Raw genomic sequence first — 21,524 nt, 5'->3', positions numbered from 1 at the left:
ACTTTTCAAAGCAGAGAACTGAGGCTCAGAGACTGAAGTGAATTTCTAACAATTCTGCAATTGCTAGAAGACAGGGAATGTTTCAGTGGTAGAATTCTTGCCTTCCATGGGGAGACCAGGGTTCAATTCTTGGCCAATGCACCTCATGCACAAGGACCACCCATCTGTCAATGGCGGCTTGATGCTGAAGAGGTTTCAGTGGAGCTTCCAGACTAAGACAGACTAGGAAGAAAGGCCTGGTATTTTACTTCTAAAAATCAGCCAGTGAAAACCTGTGGATCACGACAGTCTGATTTGCAACTAAACATGGGGATGGTGTAGAGCTGTGCTGCATTGAGTATAGGGTTGCCATGAGTTGGGGCCAAGTTGATGGCAGCTAAGAACAGTGGACAGGGTTTCAGAGTTTATTACCCAGTCTCTGGACTCCCAGCTCAGTGCTTTTTCCACTATTGTCTCATTGAAGCAACAAAAGGCAAGGCCAGACAGCTGCATTCTGTAGACACCTGCATTCCCATGCTTTGGAGTTCTATACTTAGGATATTTTCCAAATAATTTTTCTAAATTCTAACCAAGGAAAAGAGAACCTACTCTTCACTGTTGCATAAGACAGATAGTGACTCAGCAAACTGTTAATGGACAGGCATAGTATGGCTTGAGTGTTATTTGACCCTAGAAAGAGCCAATGGTGCTGAAGAGATATTGAGCAAAATCTTAGAAAGGAAAGAGGGTGCGCCCTGCAAAAGCAGATGACCTGGGTTCTAGTCCTCGCCCTGCCACTGGCTACCAGTAGGAACTTGTGAAAGTAATTTTCTCTGGTCCTCATTTTTCTCATCAGTAAAAAAAAAGGGGATTTAGACCAGTGTTTCCCCGAGTGGTTACACCAGAAATGCCTGGGGTGCTTTTAAAATAAAGATGCCGGGGCCCCACACTCAGAGATTGATTTAGTAAACCTGAGAACAGGGATATGTATAAAAGGCACATTCCTGGCTCAGGGCCTCTGCTATTCCATTTGCGAGAATGTGTTCCCCCAGGTAACTGCTCGGTTTGTGCCCTTCCTCCTTCAGACCATTACTCGACTGCCCCTCCCTAAATGCCCTATATGAAACTGAAACTGCCCCCTGACTCCTGGGCCCCTTCCTTATTTTTCTCTTTAGCAGTTATCACCATTTAACAAACTCATTTGCCTTGCTTGTTTTCTCTTTTTCCTGACTAGTATGTAAGCCCCATAAGGGCAGGCATTTTTGTCTGTTACGTTCATTGATATGTTTGTTCCCAGTGCCTACAACAGTGTCTGGCATGAGGCAGGTGCTTGATAAATATTTGGTGACTGAATGAATAAACGATGTACCATACTCCGTCCGATGTGCTTTATGTGCATTATCTCCAGCTCACATGGCAATCCTGAGGAGTGGGAGCCATCCCTTCCACGAACGGGAAAGCTAAAGTGTTTCCTGTGGGTGGTGGATCAGTTTCCTGTGGATGGTGTAACAAATTACCACAAACTGGGTAGCTTATAAAAACAGAAATTGACTCTCTCACAGTTCGGAAGGCTAGAAGTCTGAAATCAAGGTGTCGGCAGGGCTACGCTCCCTCTGAAGGCTCTAGGGAAGAATCCTTCCTTGTCCCTTCCTAGCTTCCGGTGGTTGCCGGTAATCCTTGTCGTTCCTTGGTTTATAGCAGCATCACTTCAGATTTCTGCCTCTGTCTTCACGTGGCTCTTTTGTCTGCATGTATCTACGTCCCCATCTTCACATGGCCTTAATATAAGGACACCGGTTGTGGGATTTAGTGCGCACCCTAGCCCAGCATTACACCATCTGAACTAATTATATCTGAAAAGACCCTATTTCCAAAACAGGGTCACATTCTGAGGTTCCGGGAGGACATAGATTTGGGGGATCCCTATTCAGTGGACAAAGTGGTAGTGCTGGGGTGACGGTTAGCTTTGCCTGAACCCAGCCCATGGTCACCCCATTTCACCATGTTGTATTATTGCCCACAGCACTGGCTCACTTCCAGGGGCTGACACCTCCCTTCATCCTTCCATGCTACCAACAGCTAAACCACATTTGGTCCCAGATAATTTGTTCACTTGCCAAACGAGTGAGGACAAAGTTGAAGTTCAGTACTTATCTTGTCTGGTTAACTGCCCAGAGCAAAGCAGCCATCTGATAACCACCTTTCTGCACACCAATAAAGACTACTCAGTGAATAGCAACCCAGTATCATGAAGCAAGAAAGGACCTCATAAATCATTTCCTATTGATAATGGTTCAGTGAGGCTTACATTTCACAATAATAAGTACGGTTCCACCAAAAATATTTGTACCACAAAATGACCTCAAGTGCCAACTAGGCTTTCTAGTTGTATTCTCAACCAGAAGAACAATGACACGGTGGAATGACAAAGCAAAGGGATCATCAGCCCACAGAACTCCACTGCAGTGGATTTTGACCTCTGAAGTGATCTTGATGCAGTATACTGTCATTGTTATTCCTAAAGCCAAAGAACACAATTACATATGTGTTAGAGGTTTTCCTTTTAACCCAAGGTAGCCCCACTACATTATAAGCCCAGCACTTTATCTGTCTCCCCAGACATCTGTATTTGCTCATCATACTGCACTGTAACTGGATAGTTGATTTCCTGTCTCCCCACAGCCCAACACTGTAAGTGCCATGAGAGCAGGGACCTTGTCTGCCTATTTACCACTGCTTCACCAGCAAAGTGCCAGCAAATGCCTGGCTCAGGGAAGGCATCCAAATTGTTGTTGACTCCTGCTTCTACCATGACAATTTAGTCAGTTTATATCTTATCTTCACTCTGGGGCTCTCACTGTGCAAAAAATGCACCACCAACTGTAGAAGTCCAACATAAATAAACTTAAGATGGACTGACACATATTTATAAATGATCCAACCACAGTAGTTATTTCAACTCTATTAAGGGGAGGAAATAACATATCTAAGTACCATAGTTTAAGAGTAGCTAGGAGGTTAAACTATTAAGCTGGACTGGTATGTCATTTAAAAATCTCTACAACATACTATGATATTAAGAATAATCTTAAAAGAACAAAAGCTGCTGAAGACATCAATATAGTCATACTCTACCTGGTTGATAGAATCTTTATTCTTTAGCATGAAATGAACTTTCTAAAGACAAATATACCTACTACTGACTTACTATCTCGTTATCTGACATTTCACATTTATGACAATGGTAGAAAAACTACTATCCAACTATTTTGTGCATTAACAATGTACATCTGGCAGTAAGGAATGCTGAGGTGTGAGGTGAGACTGACACTGGCTGCAATGGTTGAGGTTATGTGTCAGCTTTGTTGGGCCATGATTCTCAGTGGTTTCGCAGTTACGTGTTATGATAAAATATGGCCGTTATGATCTGATGTGATCATCCTCCATTTTCACATAGTGCCGATTTTGGCATAATGACCTGGTATTTGGAACCTAACCATGTTGATATGTGAGAAGTGGGTGTATTTGGTGTGCTGTTTACTTGTAGGCATCTTCACTATTTTAATACATTCATCTCCGAGATATAAATATATTCATCTCTGTCTTTGACAATTTAAGCTGAACTTACTCTATCTCTTCCAAAACTAAGAATGACAGAAAGAAAAATAACAGGAGAAATAACTGGTGTTGGGGCTTTTAAGATGATAATGACATACAAGTTATAGCTTCATCAGCACAATCAGAAAAAAATTGATCGAAGCCAAATGAAGACATCATTACTAATTAAATCTAACACAAATCCCCTTTTCAATGCCACTTTGTGGCAGAAAACACTAGCTGGGCACCAAAATCAATTTCCTTGGGCATGGGTACACAACTTGGACTACATCTGCCAGGCTTCCTTGCTTTTCAGTTTGGCCATGATTGAATTCTAGCCAACGGAATGTGTGACTACAGAAGCGATATCTGCTTCTTCCAGGTATGGTCCATAAACCTTCTGTGCGTGCTTCTCCATGCTCTTGTTCCTGTCCCGATGCCTGCAATGGAGATACTCCCAGAGACCCTGAAGCCCAAGTTTTAAAGATGACAGGGCCTTGTTTAGTCCAGGCTTCTGAATGCCTGCATGAATCAAAGCTGTCACTTCTCTAGTCAGTATATTTTGATAATTCATTCTACATTTTCTGGATATAGCTAAGAGATTATGTATATCTTTTTAGATGGGGGGGGCATGCAGAAAAATGTAGAAATGGCAATTTAACTTTCACAGTGGAGAATGGTGTTTAACTCTGGCTTCTCCCTATGCTATTTTTCAGAGTCATGTCATAAAGAGAGTGAGAGAAGTGTGTGGTGAATTTAGTCAATGGAAGAAGATCAAATACGTTTTTGAACTCAGAGGAAGGGTACTATCAAAGCAGCAGCTCACTGGCAGGTGTGGATAGATGAACCACTGACTAGCAACAAGCAGTGTTAGGAAATTTCTGTAGTGGCCTTCGGAGAAATCCAGGAACATAAAAAGGAACACTCTCTGCAGCTGGAGGCCAAACCAAAAAAAACCAAACCCAGTGCCGTCGAGTCGATTCCAACTCATAGCAGTTACATAATATTTCCTATCTTAACACTAGTAAAGCGCAAAGGCCTGAGGGAGAAGACACCACAGATGTGTAATTGGTTTTGAATTTTAGAAATGTAAGCTTCGTTTAACATCTGACTCCTATCCTTGAGAAAATTCAGCCTTGCCAAAGAAATTTACCTCCAACTAGTATACAAAGCTTTAACTCAAATGGGGCAATTCTGAAAAGTTAAAAACTAGTGAAAGATAAAGGTTTAATATCCAGAATATATAAATAACTCCTACAACTCAGCAACAAAAAGACAACTGAATTAAAAAATGGAAAAGGGGCTTGAACAGACATTTCTCCAAAGAAGATATACAAATGGCCAATAAGCACATGAAAAAATGTTCAACACTTTCTGTCATCAGGGAAATGCATATGAAAACCATGAGATACCACTTCACAGTCACTAATATTGCTGTTATTAAAAAAAAGGAAAATATCAAGTGTTGGCAAGGATGCAGAGAAATTGGAACCCGCGTTTACTGTTGGTGGGAATGTGAAATGGTAGAGTTGTTTTGGAAAACAGTTTGGTAGTTTCTCAAAAAGTTAAATATAGAATTACCACATGACCTAGCAATTCTAAGTATACACCCAAAAGAATTGAAAGCAGGAACTTAAACAGATACTTGTACACCAATAATTCATAGCAGCATTATTCACAACAGCCAAAAGATGGAAACAACCCAAAGATCTATCAACAAAGGAATGGATAAACAAAATGCAGTACATACGTACAATGAAATATTATCCAACCATAAAGGGAAATGAAGTTCTGACACACACTACAACATGGAAGAACCCTGAAAACATTATGCTAAGTAAAATAAGCCAGACACAAAAGGATGCTATTGTATAATCCCACTTATATGAAATACCCAGGATAGGCAAATCCATAGACACAGAAAGTAGATTAGAGGTTACCAGGGAGGAGGAATGGGGAGTTACTGCTTAATGGGTCCAGAGTTTCTGTTTGGGGTGGTGAAAAAATTTTGGAAATAGTGATAACAGTTATACAACATTGTGAACGTAATTAATGTCACTGAACTATATACTTCAAAATGGTTAAGATAGCAAATTTTATGTTAACAGAAATTTTACAAAGAGAAAGAGTGAAAGAGAAATGAAAAACTGTTCCTGCCCTGCACTTAGTGGGCTTGCTTTAAGGACGATATGTGGAATGCGTGTTCACTACTGTGCACAGAGCTACTTCATGAACACACCCGATCTTCTCTACCTTCTCACAGGAAGACCTTCAAGCATGTGAAGATGACCCTGCATTCCCTGGAGTCTGTGGGTCCCATTTTGAAAAACTCTGCAAGACATTTGCTGCCAAAGAAATCATAAACACAACACAAATGTGGATCTGAATTTCTGGCAGTAATCTTTCACACACTAGTCATCCAGATGTTCCAGAAAACACTCATCTTATTTTCAGTAGATTATCATCAAAACGAAAACACGAAAGTTAAAATGGCCTCGTGGAACACTGAGACCCTTGCTGTCAAACTCAGACGGCAGCCCTCATTTTCAGAACATATCTTTGCCTATATCATAAATGACTAAATCTGACCACCCAAAGTTTATTTGTTTGACTGCCAACGATACATTTAAAATAGCCCGGAAATGCAGTCATCCACTCAACTGTACCTCATAAACCATTTTTTGGTGAAACCTAAGATGACAATGCTTATAAGGTGTATCATTATTTTACACATGAATGGGAAAGAAAAAAATGTTAATTAGAAGTCCTTGATGTAGAGATGTAAGAAAGTGTAGAAAAAAAAAAAAAAAGGCTTAGCATGGATGGGAAACCCTAAGTATAGTATAATGAGTGAGAACATGATCCTTTGGCTCAGTCTTCTGTTGGATGGCAGCCCTGCTCCTCGCTAGCTGTGGCCTGGGCAAATCGCTTCACCTTACTCTGCCTCAGTTTATTTATCTGTAAACTACATTTATCTGATATTAATAATTCCCACATCTCACTAAATTACCGAGAGAATTAAATATGATCCTCTGTTCCAATATTTAACATGGTACCCAGCACCTGCTAGCCGTCTTACTGTTGTTGTTACTATAAATGTGGCAAGAGTGAAATTAAGAATTTAACAAATCTTATTGGTTTTCTTTAATCTGAATGAGTTCTCCTAGTCTCAGTTGCCAAATCTTTAGACATTGTTTGAAATAAGTGGTAACAGCGTTGCTTCCTCAGTGCCTTAGTGATCTAAAAAAAAGAAATTATCTTCTAAGATGGAGTCAAAGCACCTGGAGCCCTAGAAGCTGGTGACTGAAACACAATGGGTGATAGTTTGCATATTGCTTTTCCTGACATTTGCATGCTACCAGGTTCATTTTGCTTGCAGTGAAAATCCACCTACCATCTGCTTCTTGCCTACCAACCCCTAAGTGTTGAGTTGGCTGTCTTTGCCTGAAAAAAATGAAGCAACTTGCCTGCTTCAAGCAGCTAGTCATGTGCCATTGTGACCTGAGTAGAAAAGGGTGTGTCTATTGATTAGAAACCACTGTGGGTCAGTTACTGGCACTTACTGTGGACCATTCCACAATGCTGGCTGGTCGCTGACTTAAAAACTTCCCCTGAAGCAGATTGTCTTTTGAAAATGTTGTTATTAGTCATTGTGTGTGCTGTCAAGTCGATTTCACTCATGGCGACCCTATAGGACAGAGTAGAACTGCCCCATAAGGTTTCCCAGGCTCTAATCTTTATGGAAGCAGATTGCCAGGTCTCTTCACCCACGGAGCCACTGGCAGGTTTGAACCACCGACTTTTAGGTTAGCATCCAAGCTTAGCTTAACCACTGCACCACCAGGGCTCCTTCTCTCAGGAATACAACTCCTGAGACGCATGTGCTTCATGGTAAATCAGACGCTACATAGCTCACTAGAAAATAGCCCCCGACTACCAGTAGCTTCCAAATCAAACCAGTGCAAACTTCTCTTTTCTTGAGCACGAACATACAATAATATTTACTTTTACTCTGAAAACTGTCAAGATGTAATGTAAACATACAGCAGCCAATATCTGGCAATAAAGAAGAAAAATTAGCACTTCATTAAGCAGGGCCCTGTTGCTGGAATCTTCTGTCACTCTAATCATTTGTTTAAATTGAGTCTTTGGATTCATAGCTGCTTGTCCATAAGTGAAAATGGACCTTTGTTTCCATGAGGATACTCATAGTTGGTGTTTCTTGGGAATAACTGAGTATTTCAACAAACTCAAATACTCAACCCAAACCCATTTCTGTGGAGTTGATTCTGACTCACAGTGACCCTATAAGACAGAGTGGAATTGCCCCATAGAGTTTCCAAGGAGTGGCTAGTGGATTTGAACTGCCAATCTTTTGGCTGGCATCTGAGCTCTTAACCACTGTGCCACTGGGGCATAGCCCATATAAATACCAACTCATATTGCTCTTTGGTTTCTACTATGACATATGATTTATAAGTTAACAGCAAAACCAAACAATCTACCATAAAACCCCACATTAATATCTGGGGCAAGAGTACAAGTAATGTAATTAAGTTTACTAACTTTTAGAGATGACATTTTTTCCATGGACTAATCTTTAGAATGACAGAAATTTCAAAGATTATCTAGTCCAACACTCTACTTTTACAGATCAGGAAATTGAGGTCTGGTATGGAAAACGGCATCAAGGGGGGGAAAAAGATGGACACTTGGGACCAGCAGATGTTCTGGAAAGCAGGAGCTGAAGTCCTGGTTGGGTAGGTGGTTCTGTTAAGGAGTTTGGAGCCTTGAAAGTAACTACGTTGAAAAATGAGGACGAGGTTCCAGGGAGAAGTTGTGTATGTGAAAAGGAGATCTAATATACAGGTACTTTTTTTCTGGGCACAGAAGTCAGGCTAACTTCTGAGTTTGGGGTCAACTGACAACAGGGGCTTTGCTGGGGAATGAGGGGTGGGATAAGGCACTCAGTCACTAGAAGGGCTAGAAAAGCAAACTCGTCTTAAAGGACACAGATGCATAAAGACAGAAATACGACAGCTTAATCATCAGTTCGGTCTTATTCAATAGGGACAGAATGGAATGACCTCCTTATCTGTCCATCCAACAAGCTCAAGGTGCAGAAAAGAACAAGAGGTCCAGAAGGTTTCTCACTGTGTGTTTTAAAAAGCTCCTAACGATCGAGGATTCCTATTTCTAAGCTGCTTAAACTCCAGGGCAGGGAGGAAAGAAGGAGTAGCAGATGTGTTGGTTATTTTCCCTTTGCTCCATTCCTGAGATGCAGTCTGGGCCCAGCTCTGTGCCCTCGAAGGCTGACCTCTATGAATGGTATTCCCTGGGCAGCCCTACAGGCTGGCTTCCAGCCGGGTTCATCCAATGGGAAGCCTGGCAAGAGACAGAAGGGCTAGAAGAGACAGAAATCAGAGTATTTCTTCCCATTCTTTCCTGTGTCTCTTGCCCAGTAGCCCCTTATCAGTGACTCCTTATCTCCTGCTCTGCTAATAGCATTTCCACCCTTGGCCCCTGCAGGCCTAGGGGTGGTAAGCTCCTTCCTGGCTATCTCAGCACTCCCAGCTGGTTCCTTTTTGCTCCTTCATTCAGCTGACCCATCTGATTTGGAATCTGTTTCTTGCCAGGACCCTGAACATACACTGGGCCAAGGGATCAACACAGCATCTGATATACCCTTTAATTTATTTGGCAAAATTTTATATTGAAATTTGAGATATTTTATAGAGCAGAAAGGAAAATTCATAGTTTTAAAATAAATGGACCTTCAAAAAACACCAATCTTCAAATCCTAGAACATGGCTGGCTCAGCAGTTCACTCTCTCTTACTCTCTGGAATCTTTAGTGAGAAAGGCTGGGGAAGGATGCGTCACCAGAATAAATGGACGCAGCCCCAGATGCAAGTCTCCTGCTTTGCAAGGAGAAGTAAAATTAGGTGAATTCCTTGATTGCCTCCAGGGAATCAGTGTTCCAAGGCTGCAGAGGCAGCAGCAACAACCTGAGCCAGACCCAGGGAAATGGAGAAGGGATACAGGAAGGGGAATGAAATTTGTTGGTGAGCTAGCAGCAAGCAGAAGCGCTAACAGAAGAGACAGGTGACCTCAAAGAAGAAGAAACCAGAATCAGAGCACCCTGAGACTGCAGCCTCATATGGAGATCACTCCTCCTCCAAGGACATCTGTTTAGAGTCCAGTACTTTTATTACTTTTAGAATCAAGAGTCAGCCTTTAGGAAAAGGTCTCGCATTATGCAGTCAGCAGATTTTCTGACTAAAGAGGCAGAGAGTTACATGACACATATTAAAAAATTTTCATCGAGTCTGTAATTAAAAAATTCTCTGCACCCAAAATGAAGAAGCATGTTAATAAAATTACCACACAAGTTTATCTTATTCCCTGACAATGCTGGGTAAAGTAAAGGTTAACCATAATCTCTTGGCTGAAATTCCCTTCACTGAATCCCCGGAGAGAGGAGGCTGTGGCCTCCAAGGGTGTGAGCATAAAAGGAGAAACTCCTGGGCTCCAGGAGGGGTCAGTGTAAAGTCACTGAGCTCAAGCGGAACCAGCTGGGGAGATCCTATTGGTGGCATCCTCCAGGGACCCCCTGCATTCCAATCCCCTTCTTCCCCCCTCATCTCTCTCATATATCATGCCTTTGCTAAGCTTTCATTGAAAAACAGGATCTAAGTCCAAAAAACGTTTGGATACTACTGGTTTAGATTGTTGATGTTAGTTTCCATTGGATCGATTCCAACTCATGGAGACCCCCGTGTTAATTGCAGATAAATATGTGAATTGCCTTTACCTTTTAATACCAACTTGATTGTTCTTGAATGCATTTTTATAGAAGGCTTGTCTGCCCCAACATTTAATCCCAAGTAGAATTATTTTATATCTAATCATTTAATTTTTTTAAAGTTCAAAATTATTATAAGTTATTAGAAATTAGTAAGAATCAGAAGGTTAATTTGCTTACCTGCTATCCCCAGCATTGGCCACATACAGCTTCCCCAAAAGGCAAATCACAACGAGGGCTGTGCAGCCACCAGATATATTATATGCATTCCTCTCTTGTTCTATTTGTAGGTCCTGAGGAAGAAAACAGAGTCGGTGCTGAAGTACACAGGCACTTGGGTCAATGGCTTTCTTAGCCTCGCTCCTTTGACATAGCCATAAGAATAAGAGAGGCTCAGCTGCTTCAGGCAGGCTCTTCATGGAAAAAGGAAAGAATTCAGTCATCCAGCATTTACAAGCAACCACTTTGCTCTAGGGCCAGGGACAGTGCTACAAAGATAAATAAATTACCCATGGGTAACTGTGAATCGGAGAATCACCTCAGCTGGGGACACAGATTTGGGAAAACGTGCTGGTTGAAAAGTACAGAAAAAGTTCAAAGACAGTACCTGGAAGAAACCAACATACTGGGAGTGAGCTGCGCAATGGGGGAGAGGGTGGGTCAGCCTTGGAGCCATGCAAGGGGGTAAGGATGTGTATGTGGTGTGGGGACATGGTAGTTTAAAACCAGATGAAGAAACATTTCAAGAAAAGGCGAGCAGCATCAAAGCTGCAGAAAGGTCAAGCATGAGGACTTGTCTCAAAGGACCATATTGAGATTTTACGGTTTACTTAAACTCCGTATAAATTAGCTTCCTAAGAGGACTATCATGAGGATTAAATTAGATGGTGTGTCTATGGGGCTCAGCACGCCATCTAGTTCCTTCCAACAGCCTGGAAGCTCCAGGGCTGAGAGCAGAGCACTCTCTTGCTCACTGCTAGACTCTCAACACCGAGCACGCTAGACTCTCAACACCGAGCACCGGACCCAGTCACTGGTCATTTAATAAATGTCTGTTAAATGGATGGATGAATATATAAGTTAAACAATGCCAGGGTTTCCAAATTATCTCCCCACCACCCTATGTCTGTTAAATGGATGGATGAATATATAAGTTAAACAATGCTGGGGTTTCCAAATTATCTCCCTACCACCCTATGTCTGTTAAATGGATGGATGAATATATAAGTTAAACAATGCCGGGGTTTCCAAATTATCTCCCTACCACCCTATATCTGTCTTAACGTGAGAAGTGTATTCCACAAATCACGAATGAAAAGGTACAATGCAAATGCTTACTATTAAGATAATAATTAAGCAGGAACTCATTTCACTTAATGTACAATGAAGTGACAAGAATGAATGAACCTATACGTGTACGAGGCAAGAGAGTGAAGGGAAGGAGGGACATGGATGCTGGAGGTGAGAAGGATTGTCCCAAGGAAGTGAAAGAAGATACTGGAAATTTTTTGTTTATTTCAAATTCCAAAACTGGCATCAAAACAGAACCAACAACCCTATCCACAAAGAACTCCCCTCCTAGTAGATCTGCCTTTAGGTTTTGTGTGTGTGTGTGTGTGTGTTTAAATAACTAATATAAAGTTGATATTACAATAGCTATGTAATTTATCACATTGATATATAAATGCGTATATAAACTCCACACCCAATGCTGCTGTTCTTAATACATTAGAAGGGGTTGCTCTGGCTACAGAAACCCTCCTTTCCTAACCAGAATTCATTATTAGTTTAAATACCTAGGGTCTGAATGAGAGGCAATTTTTACTAAAAATTCCTTGAACATCCAACCACTTGTATCCTGTATATGCACTGGAATGTGAAGGATATTGACAGATTTAATCAAATCATTTGCAAAAGGGAGGAAAATGCTACGGCACACACACTCCATATAAAAGGATTCCTTTGGGACTCGGACAAACAAGTTTACTCTACACTGTAGGTGGTCTTATTCCTCATGGCTTGCATGACAAAAACTATCTGATTATAAAATTATTTAATTCTTTAAAAAGAAAGAAAGAAAAGAAACAGGACAGAGCGTTCGACACTACGACTTCTTGCTACAGCAGAGTTTATACTTGCCCTTGATTTTTTTGGGAATCATTCCAGTTAGCTTACTCAGTTAATTCCTTGCAACTGGATTAAAAGTGTAATTCAATATTTTTTTCCTAATTGATTTCATTGTTGCTTTAATCTTTTCCTACTTTTCAACTACATTCCCTCTGTAGCTCCCCGAAGAAGGAACACTAAATTTGGCAGCACTTTCTCGTAAGTAGTGAATTAAAATCTAACTACTTTTTAGTCAGGAAGTTTTGCTAATAAATGCCTGTTCTCATCACCCCCAACCGTATTTGTGTAGGAATGCACACACAGGTGTGTACATGCACACACAGACCTATGCACACGCACACTCTTTAATTACATGTGTGCTTGCTGGAACCACGGTGCAAGGATTAGAAAGATGCACTTTTATAGACTTCATCCCTTGAAGGATTCACTGACATTAAAATACACTCTTCTATTCTAAAGCTGGATGCAAGTAGAACATATTCTAAAAATAATTGCTTCCTTCCTACCCTCCCTAGAAACCAACATAGCACATTTACTGTTCCTACACCACCTACTCCTCTTTAAAAGATGTTTCACAAAATCTTAGTACTGAAAGGAATGAACGTTAAAGGACCAATCACGGCTCTTCTTTTACTATCAGATCAAACAAGATACAGGAGATCAATAAAGATATATTTACCTGTGAATTAACTACCTTTATTTACTCACACCCTCCACCTTTGCAATTAGCTTAAGCTTTTACATTCTAGGATAAAGTAAACAAAAATGCATAATTATTACTTTAAAACCCTCTCAAGTTTGGGTAGGTCTTCAAAAATCAATGAAACCAAGAGAAAAGCTACCCACTACTTTGTACCAGGCAAGAACTGATTTTGAAGAGTTCCCATTTTATTTGCTGATGAATATCAATCCCAAGACATGAGCCCAATAACTTGCCAGCAAAATGCACGCACATATCAAGTATGTTTAATATCAAGTATGGTCTAATAAAAAAAAAAATAGGATCACTTAAATGACTCATAACGTTCAATTAACAAGATAATTGATTTAGCTGCTCAAACTAGGTACCAGCCGACCTCTCAAGGCAACTTTTCACTTAGCAGGACTAATTTATCTTGTGTTGTGTCTGCTAAATATCACATTTGAGCTGATTTTATCTCTAAATCAAAGAGTATGTAAAATTTTTAAGGCTTGGGATTTTATTTTGCTCTTTTTTGTTGCAAGGAGGAGCGGGAGAGAGAAGGGAACAAAGAGGAGAGTGTGGAATGAGATTAATTCGGCAGGAAAGAATTGCAAAGCAAAAGACATATTGCCCGGGATGGCTGTAATTTCGTTTGGAAGTCCCAGAGATGATGCAACTCCAGGATCGTTCTTTGTTTCCTACCAATTTCAGGTTGCAAATGGGAAGCAATATCGGACGACAGAAGGCAGCGAGCGTTGGGTAGTTTAAGTGGGATCTGGCAGCTCCTCCTGGCTGGGCTAAAATATGGTTCTGATCACGTTGCTAATAGTGTCAGTCACAAATAATAAGATTCTGCATGGTCTTAGTATCCGGTTCTGATCCTAGTTTGTTCTGAGCACAAGCCAATCTGCCAGCCAGGAATGGGAGAGGAAAAACCCCACTACTGCCCAATATTGCCACCTGCTGGTTTTTGGTGGAATCACATGCCCCATTCCTTAATGGAGGAGCTTCCTGCTCTATGGGAAAAAAAACCTCTAGTTTAAATAAAGACAATTTAAAGACAATGTTTTACATCCTACTGTGATGAGTAGCATCTGGGGTCATAAAAGCTTACAATCAGCCACCTAAGATACAACTATTGGTCTCTTCCCCTCCGGAGCAAAGGTGAGTGAAAATAAAACAGACTCAAGGAAACAATTAGTCCAAAGTCCACATGAACTACAGCTTCCACAAGACTGAGACCAGAAGAACTAGATGGTGCTCAGCTACCACTACCGACCACTGTGACCAGGATCACAATAGAAGGTCCTAGTTAGAGTGGGAGAAAAATGTAGAACAAAATCCAAATTAAAAAAAAAAAACAGACTAGTCTGATAGAGACCCGAGGAACCACTGAGACTATATACAGGCCCTAAGACACCCTTGTAACGTGGAACTGAAGCCACTCTCACTCACAGAGATCACCTTTCAGCCAAATAATAGACAGGCCTATAAAACAAACAATAACCTAAGAGGATTGGGCTCCTTAGAACAATCAACTATACAAGACCAAAAGGGCAACATTTGCCCAAGCAAAGATGTGAAGGCAGGAAGGTGCAGGGAAACTGGACGAATGGAAACGGGAACCCAGGGTGAAAATGGGGAGAGTGCTGACAAATTGCAGGGATTGCAACCAATGTCAAGGAACAATCTGTATATTAATTATTGAATGGGAAACTAATTCACTACGTAAACTTTCACCTAAAACCAAAACCAACTGCCGCTGAGTTAATTCTGACTCATAGCAACCCTATAGGACCGAGGAGAACTGCCCCATAGGGTTTCCTAGGATGTAATCTTTACGAAAGCAGATTGCCGCATCTTTCTCCTGAGGAGCAGCTGGTGGGTTCGAACCACCCACCTTTTGGTTAGCAGTCAAGTGCTTAACCACTGCACCACCAGGACTATTTAAAGTTTCACCTAATGTACAATAAAGTCTTAAAAAATTTTTTTTTAATTTAGTCTCCAACTAACCATAAATATGCTAATTTTGGAAACACTAGGATTTATCAACTATGAATAAACTCTGCATTCATCCTTGTGTTTTTCACCATAGTGTCATCATATATTTAGATAGTTGTTACTCAAAAGTCAAGCAGCTTGCTATTTCCAATCATTCACTCAGTAATAGCAGGTGGTTTTATGGTTAAAATATTATCCTTTTTCTCCCTTTACAGTAACCAAATATTCTTAAACATTCTTCATTGTGGCAGGGAATCTATAGTCACACTGTTGTTATGTGCCACTGAGTTGGTTCCGATTCAAAGTATCGTACGTACAACAGAACCAAACACTGTTAGGTTCTGTGCCATCCTCATAATTGTTATCCTCGAGCCCACTGTTGCAGCCACTGCGTCAGTCCATCTTGTTGAGGGTCTTCCTCTTTTTTGCTTACTCTCTACCAGGCATAATGTTCTTCTCCAGGGACTGATTCCTCCTGATAACATGTCCAAAGTATGTTAGATGTAGTCTCACCATCCTTGCTTCTAAGAAGCATTCTGATTGTACTTCTTCCAAGACCTGGTTCTGATTCCTAGGAAATCCAAGGCCTTCTGTAATTGCCTCCACAATGGAAGAGACTTCCTAAATAAGTCTAAAATGTGAACTACTGAATCCCCTTTTGGAGGATGGGGTAGAGGGTGGAGGCAAGTGGGGAGGGGATTAAAATCAGGACTTATAACATTTATTTTATACACGCCCATCACCCTGGTGGCACGTAGTGGTTAAGAGTTCGGCTGCTAACCAAAAGATCGGCAGTTTGATTCCACCGGGTGCTCTTCGGAAACCCTATCGGGCAGTTCTACTCTGTCCTATAGGGTCGCTATGAGTTGGAATTGACTTGATGGCAAAGGGTTTGGTGGGTTTTTTTTGTTATCATCCTGGATCAAGCAACATGTCACCTAAACACGATAGGTGACAAAGACTTAGCTACTAAGCTAAACATTGTTACAAAGCACTGTTGGGAAAAGAGAGTTGACAGAGTCAAAAAGTTTCTGATTCTGGTCCTTTGGCAAACATGGTTCATTTTCTATAGCGGACACAGAGGGACTTGGCTACACTGCCTTCTCACTATGAAGGAAGATCCAAGATGAACTACAATAAGGAGGCTGTTGGGGTATGTCTGTGTCTGACAGCCTACACAGTAAGAAGTAGCCCAATGGTCAGAGGTCACCTTCTTCACATGCAACGTGCTGTGCCAGGCAACACGAGGACCAAAGATAGAAGGAAAAACACTACTCTCAAAAGAGCTTAACCGAATAGCATGGCTTCTTGTTCAAAGCATTATTTCCTCTCCTGTTAGTCCGTATTTTGTAACTGGAACCTATCCACCTCCAACCTGAAATAGTATTATTTATTCTGGCTTGGTGTTTCAGGATCTTTCAACTAATTTTCCATCTTGAATAAATAGTAACATTGTACTATCTCCTATAATGTTATTCAGAATATCAAAATAAATGTGATATTGTATATCTCTATGTTCATACTGAGGAGCCCCGGTGGTGTAGCGGTTAAGAGCTACCATTGCCAATCAAAGGTCAGCAGTTCAAATCTACCAGCCACTCCCTGGAAACCCTATTGGGGCAGTTCTGCTCTGTCCTATAGGGTAGCTATAAGTTGGAATCGACTTGATGGCAATGGGTCTGAGGTTTTTTGGGGATATTCACATAATGTATGAGCACAAAAGGCTCCAAATGAGGTCTTATCTTTTACTTCCATCCCCTGTAGTACCTGGAAGAATCCTGATTATAAAATATAAGCTCAACAAATACTAGTGATTGAGTAAAGCATTGCACTGAAAGACAGACAGAGAAGGGGGAGAAGTGGAGAGGAAGGAGGAGGAACAGTGGAGCCAGAGGGAGACTAAGAGAGAGAGAGAGACCCTATGGAGAACTCTGTTAATTCCACATCGTTGAACTACTGAGAATAAAGCAAAACCCCAAGCTAAAGGCAAGTTCTGCCTTTAAGGGGACTTTAAGTTACACTTTGAAGATCAGAAGGGATAGCTGCATAGGTGTCATCAATGAGGTAAATTAGAGGCCTAGGTGCTAGCTCTGGAACCTTACTTTCACAGATTAAAAGTGGGAGAGAAACCAAAAGAGTCACAAAACTGAGATGCTTACATGAATGTATCTTATTTAACACTGAATTTTCCTATCCTAGAGGATCAGAATGGCATAAAACCTATATAACCCAAAGAATACCCAGAAAAAGACGTAGAAAGTGGCAGACTGTTGTGAGAAAGAAGTTTAGGACCGGCCTCTAAATTCCAAACCTGCCCCTCTCTGAAAGGACTCAGGCTAGGGGTCAGGGTGGGAAGAAGCCACCAAATCAGCCAACAAAAGAAGGAACCAGCTGCACGGTGGGCATTTAAAAAAATGGAAGGTTGACCTTGAGTTGATGACTTTCAAAAATCTAGTATGAGGAAGAAAAAACAAGTATTTTATACTTAGTAATGACTTTCTAGGTCCTTAAAGTAAGAGTGTGCTGTAAAACTTCTGTGTTGTGGGTTGTATAGCTCACTCCAACTTAATGGTTAAACTGGCCACTGGGGTGGACTTTTTCTGAAGCCCCTGATGAAGTAAAGAATAAACAGGGGCATCTCTCTGTGACTAGGGTCAATATAAACATTGTCATCCAAACAGGGACACTTTTGATAATTACCCTGAGACAACAGGCATCAGCTAGCTCAGTCCTAGGCAAAGCAGGAAGTATGGTCATCTTACCTAGCACCAAGATAACTATGAACTGATGGGTATTCTCACTCAGTAAGTCCAAGCACATGGTGCAAGTCACGGTAGGCCTCGGGTGTGCTAAGAACTAGAGCACCATCTGGAAAAAACTTAGGTGTGAAAAGGAAGGCGGGAAATGGGGTGCACTGAGGAAGAACCAACACAGAGAAGAGGTAGAGTTTAAAGCTAAAAGTTCACAATATGTCTTGCCAGGTCCTCCACTGGTGGATTCCCCGACCACCTTCCCAATTCACTTTGCACCACTCCTATCCCTGAAATCTATCTTCTTTCCCTGAGTGAGCCTTTACATAGGCTGTTTCGTCTGCCTGGAACACTGGTTTGTTTGCTTTACTCCTACTTACCCTGAGCAACACTTCCTCAGGGAACCTTCCCTTCATCTCTTAACCAGGCTCCCAATTCACCCTGTATTTTCCCTCTTAAGCCTCTTCCTGTTTTTATTTTACTTCCTTAGTCTTTCCCTGTGAGCTCTGTGAAAACAAGGAACTTGTCTAATGTACTCAATGTTCTTTTCCCGTGTGGGCTTGGCATATAGTTGGTACTCAATGAATATTTACTGACTGAATGAATGAAGACAAGAAAATGAAAAGAGCAATCTTTTTGCTGGCAACTAAGTTTCATGGAAAATTTTCAGAAAACTTTTAGAGGACAAGAATGAGGCTTTTTGCTAAGAATTTCTCTGAATGAGCCTCTCATTTTAAGTACGGTTGTTGTGGTAAACATGAGCCATCAATGGGCAGGAAAACCTGAAGACTGTTGGTGGGGTCTGACTCAATATGATATTGGCCTCTAGTGGATAAAACTGAGAAGACAGCAGTTCTGTAGAAAAGATGCTCCGTGGCACCAGCGATTACTGAATGAAGTGAGAAACCCAAAGTTTTTCAATTTTACCATGGAAACCAACTTTTTCCTTATCAGGGAATAGTCCATTGTCAGATACTTACCTCAATTAAATATGTATCATTCTGAGTGTTGGGGTCTAGAAACATTTTATTCTTATCAGAGCCTCTGTGAGAGCTGGAGAGTGAGTTTTACACCAAGCCTGACTAGGAATCAATCTTCCTGCCATCATTCCTTTTTTGTTCCTAAATAATATTTTCAGCCTCCTGGTATTTTTATCAGGATTGCAAGGTTGAAGGCTACTACACAGTCTGAGATAGAGATGCATTTTAAACCACCTACTAGTCAAAGCAGAAATATTATCTGTGTGATAAGAAAAGCTGGGAGCAAAGAAGGCATGAATTAAACTGAGGAGAGGTGTAAATTTAAGGTGTGAACACACAAACTATTTTTCCTTACAAACAAATCAGATGATGCTATTAAATACTATCCATACTACTCTCGTCAGCACATCCCCAGACATCTGAAATCCCGGAATGTGTGTGCTGAGCATATTTGGTTCTGGGGAAGTGTTGCTAGCCATTCTTGCTTCATTTAACACCTTGTCATCACTTTTTAATTTTCAGGTTTTATGGATCGTACCGCCCACTCGCCTTATTCAAGACCTTACAACTATCTTATACTCTTAATCTGTGTGAAGGCTGCTGCTCAGCAAAGAAAATCTTTGGAAACAAAAGAACTGCCTCTGTAGAAAGCAAGGTCAGAGAGGGAAGGAAGTGGCAGGGAACAGAGTAGGAGGCCGACCTCATCCGTGCTTTCTCACAGTAGATGGGGCAGCACCGGGGCACTCTTAGGGCTGGCTGCTCTCTCTCCCTAGTGTGTTCTCAGGAGTGAGGCCGACAGGGAAGGACACATACAAATGTAAACATACAAAAAAAATCCATGTTCCTAAGTAAAACAATGAGTCTTGGTTACTGGCCCCTTGGCTCTTGACAGCAGCTACTTTTCAGCAATGTGAAGGAACCACCCTTCCCATTGAGGTAAAATAGCCGTTCTCAGATCAGAACTGAATGGAGAGGGTACTTTTCAGCCCTTTACTACAAGCCTAAGTTTCCCCAAACATCTGGAATTCAGACACATGTATAAAACAGATGGCAAACACACTTACATCTCAATTAAGTGGAATTCTATGGGCTGGCATCGATATGAATATATTGAAAGAGAAGCCCTACGTGTGCATTTAATAATCACACTACCTCAGGCACCACCTTTCTCTTTCATCTTTTTAATTTTTGCCAGCAGTCAATTCCAAGTACTCTATCTTAGTTGCTGACTTCTACTGAAACTGGAGACCATGTTATAAAAGCAAGACCTCCGAGTGGAACGTGCATTAAAACAGAAGGACAGACCGGAAAACATGCACATTCAGGGAACCTAAAAAGGAAGGGATTTGGCTTAAGTGGCCATCCCTGTTGCCCTGGACTCTTCGGGGATACCTACCATTTCCTTGAATGCACTTTCAAGGGCCCCGATAACTAGGCACTCGTGTGGAATCTTTTTCTCCGTAAAGAAGCGGGTGGGTGGGGTGCTGGGGGAGCCCGGGGCTCCCACCCCTCCGCGGAGGGAGGCCGCCCGCGTCAGAGTCCGGCTGTTGGCGGGTGTGTTCTCCGGCTCCTCCCCCAGGCAGGTCGGCGGGAGCACGGCAGAGTTCTTCAAGATCTCCACGATGTCCTGCAGCTGCTCCGTGATGTGGTGCTGCAGCAGTCGGGATGCGACCACGGCGGCCCCTGATCCCGCGTGACCATCAAATAGCGACCAGTAGTGGCAGGACACACCTTCTGATTCCTGGTGAGAAAAAAGTGAGAAGAAGTGAGAACACCGCAGTGGCCCTGCCCCAGGCTCACTGCTGACACTGCGCAGCCTACTGGCAGCTCAGAGCATGCACTTGGTTGTCTTCTTTGGCCTGCAAACAATGGGGTCAAAGCCTGGTTAAAATGCTCCAGGCCACATAAACGGAGGGGTCCCCAGATTTGTCAGTGTTATTACCACTACCCAAGAGATGAAGTGTTCCCTGCCTCTCTGCTAGGGAAGGAGCCCAAATTACACTAACCGGGTCTACCATCTGAAGTACAAGATCTACTTGAATTTGATGTTGTAGACTTCTGAGGTAAAACTTCCTACAAATAGACAAGGCTTTAAGAATCCAGCTTTAAAACCTACCTTCTCCCTGTGTTTTATTTCAGCCCCAGAGTAGGTTTGGTCTAGAGTCTCTGGAGAAAATTAGGCTTTTTTTCCTGTAAGTTCTCCAAGGGGAAATAAGTAGACCCATACTTACCCTTTAAGGCCCTTACCCTCTCAGATAATTGTCCTAACTTTTTTGGTCTACATCCTGAATTTATAGAATATGTTCTTCTCTCAGACATGAAATCTAGTCTAATTAGTCTAGAAGCAGCCAATTCAAATCTTTTTCATATTTCTGATTTCCCTGTTTTCCAGTGTCATGCAGCATCTTTTTGTTCCCATTTCCTACCCTAAAGCTATATGCAGCCCATGTTCCCTCATCTATCATGGCTTTAGTACCCGCCAGTTGATTTCCAGACTGTTTCAAGATTTACCAAAACCAGCCGTCACTGAGTGGACGCTAACTCATGGTGACCCCATGCATGTCAGAGTAGAGCTGTGCTCCGTAGGGTTTCCAATGGTTGATT

General features: G+C 41.7%; 1 protein-coding gene across 8 annotated transcripts in view; it reads right to left on the bottom strand.

Moving 5' to 3' along the window:
* Positions 1-21,524, bottom strand: part of PPM1H (protein phosphatase, Mg2+/Mn2+ dependent 1H) — a 328,683-nt gene that overhangs the window by 150,646 nt on the left and 156,513 nt on the right. For all 8 annotated transcript variants that reach the window (XM_064283939.1, XM_064283941.1, XM_064283943.1 and 5 more), the window contains exons 3-4: positions 20,317-20,661; positions 10,561-10,673 (exon numbers count right to left, since the gene is read on the bottom strand). In XM_064283939.1, coding sequence (XP_064140009.1) covers positions 10,561-10,673; positions 20,317-20,661 — 458 coding nt within the window. The remainder of the gene's footprint in view (positions 1-10,560; positions 10,674-20,316; positions 20,662-21,524) is intronic.

Source organism: Loxodonta africana, chromosome 4 (genome assembly GCF_030014295.1).
Source record: "Loxodonta africana isolate mLoxAfr1 chromosome 4, mLoxAfr1.hap2, whole genome shotgun sequence".
NCBI lineage: Eukaryota > Metazoa > Chordata > Mammalia > Proboscidea > Elephantidae > Loxodonta > Loxodonta africana.
The sequence above is the reverse complement of the archived record's forward strand: the minus strand, read 5'-3'. Positions and strand labels throughout refer to the sequence as shown.